Source organism: Sapajus apella, unplaced genomic scaffold (genome assembly GCF_009761245.1).
Source record: "Sapajus apella isolate SASKATOON/1434 unplaced genomic scaffold, GSC_monkey_1.0 scaffold149, whole genome shotgun sequence".
Taxonomy (NCBI): domain Eukaryota; kingdom Metazoa; phylum Chordata; class Mammalia; order Primates; family Cebidae; genus Sapajus; species Sapajus apella.
In genome coordinates, this window is record NW_022437089.1 from 346,038 (window position 1) to 353,937 (window position 7,900).

At 63.7% G+C, this 7,900-nt stretch overlaps 1 protein-coding gene across 3 annotated transcripts in view; it reads left to right on the forward strand.

Annotated features, from left to right (window-relative positions):
- The first annotated feature begins 358 nt into the window (after positions 1-358).
- DUSP9 (dual specificity phosphatase 9) overlaps positions 359-7,900 on the forward strand; it is an 8,961-nt gene continuing 1,419 nt past the window's right edge. Inside the window, exons 1-3 of one of the 3 annotated variants that reach the window (XM_032265213.1) lie at positions 359-533; positions 5,773-6,180; positions 7,161-7,616. In XM_032265213.1, coding sequence (XP_032121104.1) covers positions 5,808-6,180; positions 7,161-7,616 — 829 coding nt within the window. In that variant the 5' untranslated portion in view covers positions 359-533; positions 5,773-5,807. Of the gene's footprint in view, positions 534-756; positions 1,434-5,099; positions 5,317-5,772; positions 6,181-7,160; positions 7,617-7,900 lie in introns of those variants that run through there. The other 2 variants (XM_032265215.1, XM_032265214.1) reach the window with 2 other exon arrangements.

Sequence of the window (7,900 nt, forward strand, 5' to 3'; positions counted from 1 at the left end):
GGCTGGGGTGCCGGTGCAGATTCTGCGGAGCAACCGTCCCCCTAGCCCAGGCCCAGTCTAGTTCAGGGCCCCCAACCCCACTCCGGCGCCCCAAGCTCGGAAGTCCCCCCTCAGTAGCGCCATTGGGGACCGGGGAATGCAAGGCGCGTCGTGCAGGACGGGCGGAGAGGGCAGAAGCTTGCAGGTGGGAGGAAGGCGGGCGGGGGCGTGGGAGGTGGAGGGAGACGCCGGGAAGGCCGCGGCCCCTCCCCGCTCCCTCCCTGCGCGCCGCCAGCTACATTGCCCCTCCTGGGCAGGGGGCGGAGAAGACGGCGACGGGAGGGGAGGAGGCGAAGGAGGCGGCGGCGGCGGCGGGGGCGGGATTTGGAGTTTCCCTCCGCAGCGACGGCGGCTGCCCCTCAGCTCCTGGCAAGGCCGCCGCCCGGGGTTCCGGTGGCGTTAGGCGGCAGCAGTGGCGCTTCCCGCCGCCCGAGCTTCAGAAACTTCCCGGCCGCGACGCAGGGAACAGGCTCAGAGAACCGAGCGGAGCAGAGGTGAGTGGAGCACGCAACGTCTCCGGGACCCCCACCCCACCCCCACCCCACCCGGCCTGGCTGACCCCCCGACGTGCACCCCCTCCTCCACCCTGCACCCCCAAAGTCCTGACAACGCACTCCCCACGAAGCCGGCGCACGCGCCCCTAGGAGACCCATTGGGTGCTGCCGCCGCACACCCGTGCACCCCGCCCGTGCACCTCCCCTGTCCGCTGCCACTTAGACCGGCTGCACACTCGCGCGCACACAAACCACGCACCACAGAGCCGGGTCCCTGTAATGCACACACTAGCAGCCCCTGAGCCACTACTCACCACTGTCCCCAACTCATGCCAACCCACCGAGACCCTGCCACGCCCCAGTACACACCCAGGCGCACACGCATGCTTCCAACACATCTCTGCGATACCTGCACTAACATAGCTCCCCCTACCATGCCCTTGCCACCTTGAACTCCCCATATCCCATGACAGACACCCCACCCAGGTTCCCAGCCCAGAGACACTGCAGTCCACCCACCCGGGAGCGAGGTCCCATCACAAATCCACATCCCCACGTACCAGGCACACACCTCCAGCATCTCCAGCGCGCACTCTCATCCGCCCCAGCACGCGCGCACACCTGCTGGATTCACGCTCTCCAGCACCCTACCCCGCCCGCATCACAAATACCCTTCGACACCCCCAGCACATCTCTGAGTCCCTCCCTCCCAACACCTGGCACGCGGACTCTAGAGGCTGCAGCATTTGGTGGCATCCCTGCCAGGCACCTCTGGCTCTCCTTCGGCAGCGGCTGATCAGCCTTGGGCTCCCCAGGTGCCTCCCTAAACAGACCTTGAGACTCCCCAGCGACTGGCTTGGCCTCTTCCCTAAGAGATAAAGAAGGCACTTGGGGTGCAAGGTAGGGTACTTAGATGTGAAGGCAAGGGGCCGGGGGGAGGGGCTGGGAGGAGGTGGAGAGAGCCCGCCGCTGAAATGGAGGCGGCCCAGGTGGGACCAAAGGGGCGCCAGCTGCCGGACCAGCACGTAGTAGGTGGGTTCCATGCGAGCTGGTGTCCGCGCGCGCTGTCTGGGTGCCGGCCTGCGTGTGTGTTACGGGGAGAGCTGTATGTGCACGTGTGCTTGTGCGTGTCGGGGTGGGGGAGGAGTGTGTGATCGGCAGAAGGAAAAGCAGGAGCAGCTCCCTCAGGCAACAATTGGTTTCATTCATTCATGCCTTCTTTGTTAACGAGCATTTCTTCCGCGAGCGCCGGGCGCGTGCCAGGCCCTGCACTGGGGGCTGGGGCCAGCTTGGGGCCGGGCACACACACGTTCCTGCCTTGGACGAACTCCCAGTCCCGCGAGGAGACCAACCAGGAAAAGCAGAAAGTGGATTTGATGGAAAAGACACTGGATTTGGCAGACACGCTGTCGCTGGGACTTGTGCTCTTGGCCATGTGACCCTGCCGCGACAGCCGAAATCCTGCCACTCGGCCCGGCGGGAACGGTGCATTTCGGGGTGGGAAGGCAGCGCCGCGCCGCTCTCGGGAGGCCCCCGGGACCAGAGGGCGCACACGGCACGCGCGAGGCCTGCAGACGGCGGCTTCCCCGCGGCCTCCAGGGGGCGCAGGCCCGGCCAGGCAGAGGCCCGGGGTGCCCGGCGGGGGCGGGGAGGCGGGCGCAGCGCCCACCCTGCGACGAGCAGCGAGCGCGCGGCCTGGCTCCGCCCGCCGGAGGGGTCAGGAGAGGCCCGGGCGCGCGACGCGGCTTCCCCCAGCACAGCCCACCCGGGAGCGGCTGCGGGGCTCGGCGGCGCCCAGAGCTGGCGCTGCTGGGGGCCTGAGTGGGGGCAGTCAGGCGAGGGTCGCGGGTGAGAGGGGTTAGGAGGTTGGCTGCGCTCAGCCCTGCAGTGCGGAGGCGGCAACAGGTTCCCGTTTGTCCTGTTGCTGGCGCTGCGGGCGCTGTGGGCCCTGAACTCTGAGCTCTGACTTTGGAGATTGAGCCCCTCATGGCCTCCTCATGAGGCCCTTATGGCCCCCTCCTAAATGCTTTCTCCCGGTGGGAGGGCTTGCCAGCACGGTTCCGCAGTTACGTTCAGGGAGCCCCTCGCCAGGGTCGGCAGCCGTGGACTCTTGGATCCTGGCCTTCCCCTCCCTTCACCATTTCAGACTTGCCTCTCTTCATCCGCATCCTAGCCCAGCTCCTCTCACCTCCAGGGAGCCCTCTCCAGAGCGGCCTAAGCACTTCAGGAGCTCCCTCTCCAGCCAGACTGAGCTGGGGAGGGGGGGGACGGGGAACACGGCTGTCTAGCTCCGGGCTGCTCACAGCCCTGTGCCACCTCCACTAGCCACAACCAGACTGGCACATGGCAGAACCTCGGTGGTGCCTTCAATCCCTGCCCACTCTGAGCTCCCACCCACAGCTGCAGTGGGGCTGCCTCTGGGCTGGGCACCAGTGTCCACCTCCACCACTGTGGGGCTAGGCTGAGATAGGAGGAGGCAGAAGACAGAAGTCAGAGTTCCTGCCTCAGGAACACACTGAGAAAGGGGGAAAGTGACCACACTGGGGAGCACAAAGGAGGGAGACCACTGGCTCCGAGTTGGGAAGGCTGTCTGGAGGAGGGGGCCTGAAGAAAGAAGCAGAATCTCAGAACCTGGGCAGGGGGCATAGGAGGGAGGCCTGGGCTGCGGCCCATGCCCACTGGGCAAGAGAAGGAAGGGCACAGTCCAGCTGCCCAAAGCCCCTGGATGCGTGAATTAGGACTCATCTTAGAGACAGGGACATGGGGGTGTGGCCAGACAGCAGCCCAGTGCCAAGGTCCTGGGAGTCCCCGGCTAGCAGCCCACTGCCCAGAAGGGAGGGGGAGGGGAAACTGGAAGCCCCTTAGAGGTGATCTCCATCTGGCCGTGGGGGAGATCTAGGCCTCAAACGGCACCCCTCACACTCACCCACCCCCAGCTTTCCATCACCTGCCCTCTTCCCTAACCATGACCTCAGACATTTTCTCCTCTGACTCCGTGGCTCCTGAGAGGACTCTCTGGCGGACCGACTGGCCGTAATGACTGGCTTTCCATTTTCCACTCCTTAGAGAAGTGTGTTGTGGTGCCCATCCTCATGTGCATAACTTTGATTTCTTTTACTTTAACTCCTTAGATTCCCAAAAGTGGTCAAAGGGTTGGGATTTTTTCCTAGCTCTTGATATTGCCAGATTAATTTCCAAAAGGGCCGTACCAATATATAACCCTGCAACAGTTGAACAGCACGTTGATTTCACAGCAATTTTGCCAGCACTGGGTGTTCTCAAACCTGAGGACATTTCTAGCACAGAAGGTGGGAAGTGTTACCTCGTTGGTCGTTGTTACTTGTTTTTTGGAGCTGCTTTCCTTCCACGACTGAGGTTGAACCTTCCCCCAAATATTTGTAAGGCCGTGGCATTCCCTCCTTCCTGCAGTATGCAGTGTTTTCAGGTTCTTTGCCCATTTATCTACAGGGGTCTTAACCTTTTGGTTGGGTATGAGCTTTATCTTATCTATTGTACATTTTCCTTCAACACTGTTATTTGCTTTTGTTGGGCTTTAAGCAGAGAAGGGACTTTTAGCCAGGCCAGTGTTGTGGACACCTCCCCCTGACCCTGGTCTCCTGTCTCAGCGCTCACCACACCTGAGACCTTGTGCAGTGCCCTGGCTGCCTGTGGATCTGCCCTGCCTATTGTGCCCATGGAGGAAAGGATGGAGGCCACCAGCCTTGGTTGAGTGGATGGCATTCTGACATTGGGCAGGGCAGGGCAGGGTGGAGGGCATGTCGTTGCAGGAGGCCCGGAGGCCTGGAGACTGTTGTGCAAGACGTGACAGTGACCTGGCCTAGAGCTGATGAATTTGAGCCCTTGGCTAGGGAAGGGGACAGGGGAGAGAGGCGTGGATGTGAGAGATATTTAGCTGGAAACTACTTCTCTCCATGTTGATCAGCCAAGAGGGGAGCCAGGGGTCACTCTTAGGATCAGTTTAGGGCTGGGAGCTCAGGGCTCCTGGGTGCTTTTGGCCAGTGCTGTGTGAGTGAAGCGGGCTAAGGTGGGAGGTGCCCAGGAGCTGCCTCTGCCTGTCTAGCCCTGCAGCAGAGCTCTGGGCCAAAGCTGCAGAAAGTTTCTGGTCCGGCTTCCTCCTTCCCTGGGCCATTTCAGTGGCATCCCATGTTTGGCCAAGCTAGTAGCTATGAGCCCATTACAGAGATGGTGCCACTGAGATCCAGGCAGGGGAGAGGATGGTCTAGTATCACCAAGTGAGTTGGGTTGGAGGCAGCTTCTGCAGCAGGGGGGCTGGGCTCTTGTCCCCACCCCTCCCCCTGCCTCCCGAGGCCAGGCTGGCGCCGGCCAGGGGAGCCGCAGCTGGTCCCCTGCTGGGCCCCTGACCTGCCCTTGGCCTCTGCCCCGACCCCGTCCCGCCTCGGTGGAAGCCCCAGCTCAGCCTACTCGCAGGTCCCACCCGACTGCTTCCTTCGGCTAGCACCCGTTGGCTCACTGGCCCCCAGGCCCGCCCCCGCAGCCCCGCCCCGGCCCGCCCCTCGGAGTTGTAACTCCACGTCCCAAGGCTGTCTCCAAGGTGGAAGCTGGGTCCAGCTGCCAGGAAGCGGCCGCTGAGCGGGCGCGCGGGGCTCGGCTTCCACGTGCGAGCCTGCACCGCCGCCCCGCCTTCTCCTAGCGGCCGGGCCTAGGGACTCCCTGCCCCGGGACGGCGCCCCGCGTTCCGCTGTGGCAGTGGCCGTGGCCAGAACGTCTACGCGCGGTCGCCTACCGCCGGATCGCGCTCCAGGTCTCTCTCCTTTTGTTCTCTCCTGAGGGTGGGGGGAGATGGGGCACTGGGGGCCAGGTCACCTCTGAGAGGACTCGCTGAGGCCCAGCACCTCTGCTCCGCCTCTGTTCCCTGGCCCACCTGGCCATGGGGGAGATCTGGGTCTTGAACGGCACCCCTCACACTCACACCCCCCCACCAAAGTCGGAAGGTGGAACTTGGGGAGCGATCGCGGGAAGGCCGAGAGAGAGGAGCAGAAAGGGGATAAGGAGGGAAACAGCTGCGGCCTCGGGGTACCCTTTTCTGGAGAACCTTTCCCCGTGCTGAGAGACTTCCTCGGGGGTTTTCTTGGGGCACCTTGTTGGGAATCCTCGTGATGGGGGGCCCTGGGCTCCCGCCTTCAGGACGCCGGGCCGGCTTCCTGTCTGAGCCCCCTCGGCCCTCCGGGAGCTCACACCGCCTTCCCTCTCTCCGCAGTGCCCGCGGTCCGACGTGTCAGAAGCGGAGCGGCGATGGAGGGCCTGGGGCGCTCGTGCCTGTGGCTGCGCCGGGAGCTGTCGCCCCCGCGGCCGCAACTGCTGCTCCTGGACTGCCGCAGCCGCGAGCTGTACGAGTCCGCGCGCATCGGTGGGGCGCTGAGCGTGGCCCTACCCGCGCTGCTGCTGCGCCGCCTGCGGAGGGGCAGCCTGTCGGTGCGCGCGCTCCTGCCGGGACCGCCGCTCCAGCCGCCCCCGCCTGCCCCAGTACTCCTGTACGACCAGGGTGGGGGCCGGCGCCGGCGCGGGGAGGCCGAGGCTGAAACGGAGGAGTGGGAAACCGAGTCAGTGCTGGGTACCCTGCTGCAGAAGCTGCGGGAGGAAGGCTACCTGGCCTACTACCTCCAGGGTAGGTGCTGCGGGGCCCTCCTTCCCAGGGGGTTCGGGATTCCTTTCACCTTAGGCCAGCCCTACCTCTTGTTTTCCAAAGCGGGTTGAGGCCCCCCTCCCCTGATGACCTGCCAGGCTGCTCTGAGAGGAGGGGAGCCCCGACCTCCGGAGGGTCTTCACTCTGAAGCCCCAGTCTCTGAGTCTGGAAAATGGGAAGTTGGCCTGACCTGAGCTAGTTTCCAGGATGCTCAAAAGGGAAGTACAAAGTGCGGGCCCTCCCCGGTCTCTGCAGTGAGCAAGGGAGGCAGGGGTCGGACAGCAGCAGGGCGGGGGTGGAAGGCTGGGGGGGATCAAGGAAGGGGAGGCAGGCGGAACAGGCCCAGGTGAGAGACAGGGTTCTCGTGAATCCAGAGCCAGCCGTCGCCAAGAAAGGTCCACTGGACTGTGTTAGGGACATATAAAGTGTCAGCTTTCCAGCCCGGGAAAACAGTAGTATCTGTAAACAGAGGTGCTGGGTTCTTGGGACTTTACAGCCATTCTGGTGGAATGTTCCATTCTCCCCCAAGCTCCCCACATCTTGGGGTCCCACTTCATCTCTGAGCATACTCAGAAGACGCCCAGGCAGAGAACTGACATCTGGGCTCTTCCTTGTCTTTAACTGATGGCCACAGTCCTCCCTGAGGCTGGCAGTACATGTAGACTCAGCTTGACCCTAGGGGTGTAAGATCCTGTTGGGTGGCTCAGCGTGAGCCCAGCTTCTTGCAGCCCCAGCAGCTGCAGTGGGCACTTGCTGTCCAGAGCAGTGGCCAAGAGTGCTCAGTGAGGGTGGCTAGGGCCCCATGTGGGCACCAGGACATACCAAGCTGCTGGCTTTTGTGCTCCCTTTCGGAACATTTGCAAACCCCCTGACTTGTCTAGGGTTAGCTCCCCAGCCCCAGACAGAGGCACTTGGCTGCCCAGGAGGCCAGGTCAGCAGGCCCTATGCCCTCTCCCTGACAGGTGGCTTCAGCAGATTCCAGGCCGAGTGCCCTCACCTATGTGAGACCAGTCTGAGTGGCCGTGCCAGCTCCAGCTTGGCCCCGCTGCCCAGTCCAGCACCCGTGGTGGGGTTGGGCAGCCTGTGCCTGGGCTCCGACTGCTCTGATGCGGAATCCGAGGCTGACCGCGACTCCATGAGCTGCGGCCTGGATTCGGAGGGTGTCACACCCCCCCCAGTGGGGCTTCGGGCATCCTTCCCTGTCCAGATCCTGCCCAACCTCTACCTGGGCAGCGCCCGGGATTCAGCCAACTTGGAGAGCCTGGCCAAACTGGGCATTCGCTACATCCTCAATGTCACCCCCAACCTCCCAAACTTCTTCGAGAAGAATGGTGACTTTCACTACAAGCAGATCCCCATCTCCGACCACTGGAGCCAGAACCTGTCGCAGTTCTTTCCGGAGGCCATTGCATTCATCGGTGAGTCCACCCCACCCGCCTTCCCACCTCTCCACCCCCCACCTCTCCGCCCTCCACCTCTCCACCTCTCCATCCCCCACCTCTCCACCTCTCTGACCCCCACCTCTCCACCTCTCCGTCCCCCCACCTCTCCACCTCTCTGACCCCCACCTCTCCACCTCTCTGTCCCCCCACCTCTCCACCTCTCTGTCCCCCCACCTCTCCACCTCTCCGTTCCCCACCTCTCCTCCTCTCCGTCCCCCCACCTCTCCACCTCTCCGTCCCCCCCACCTCTCCACCTCTCC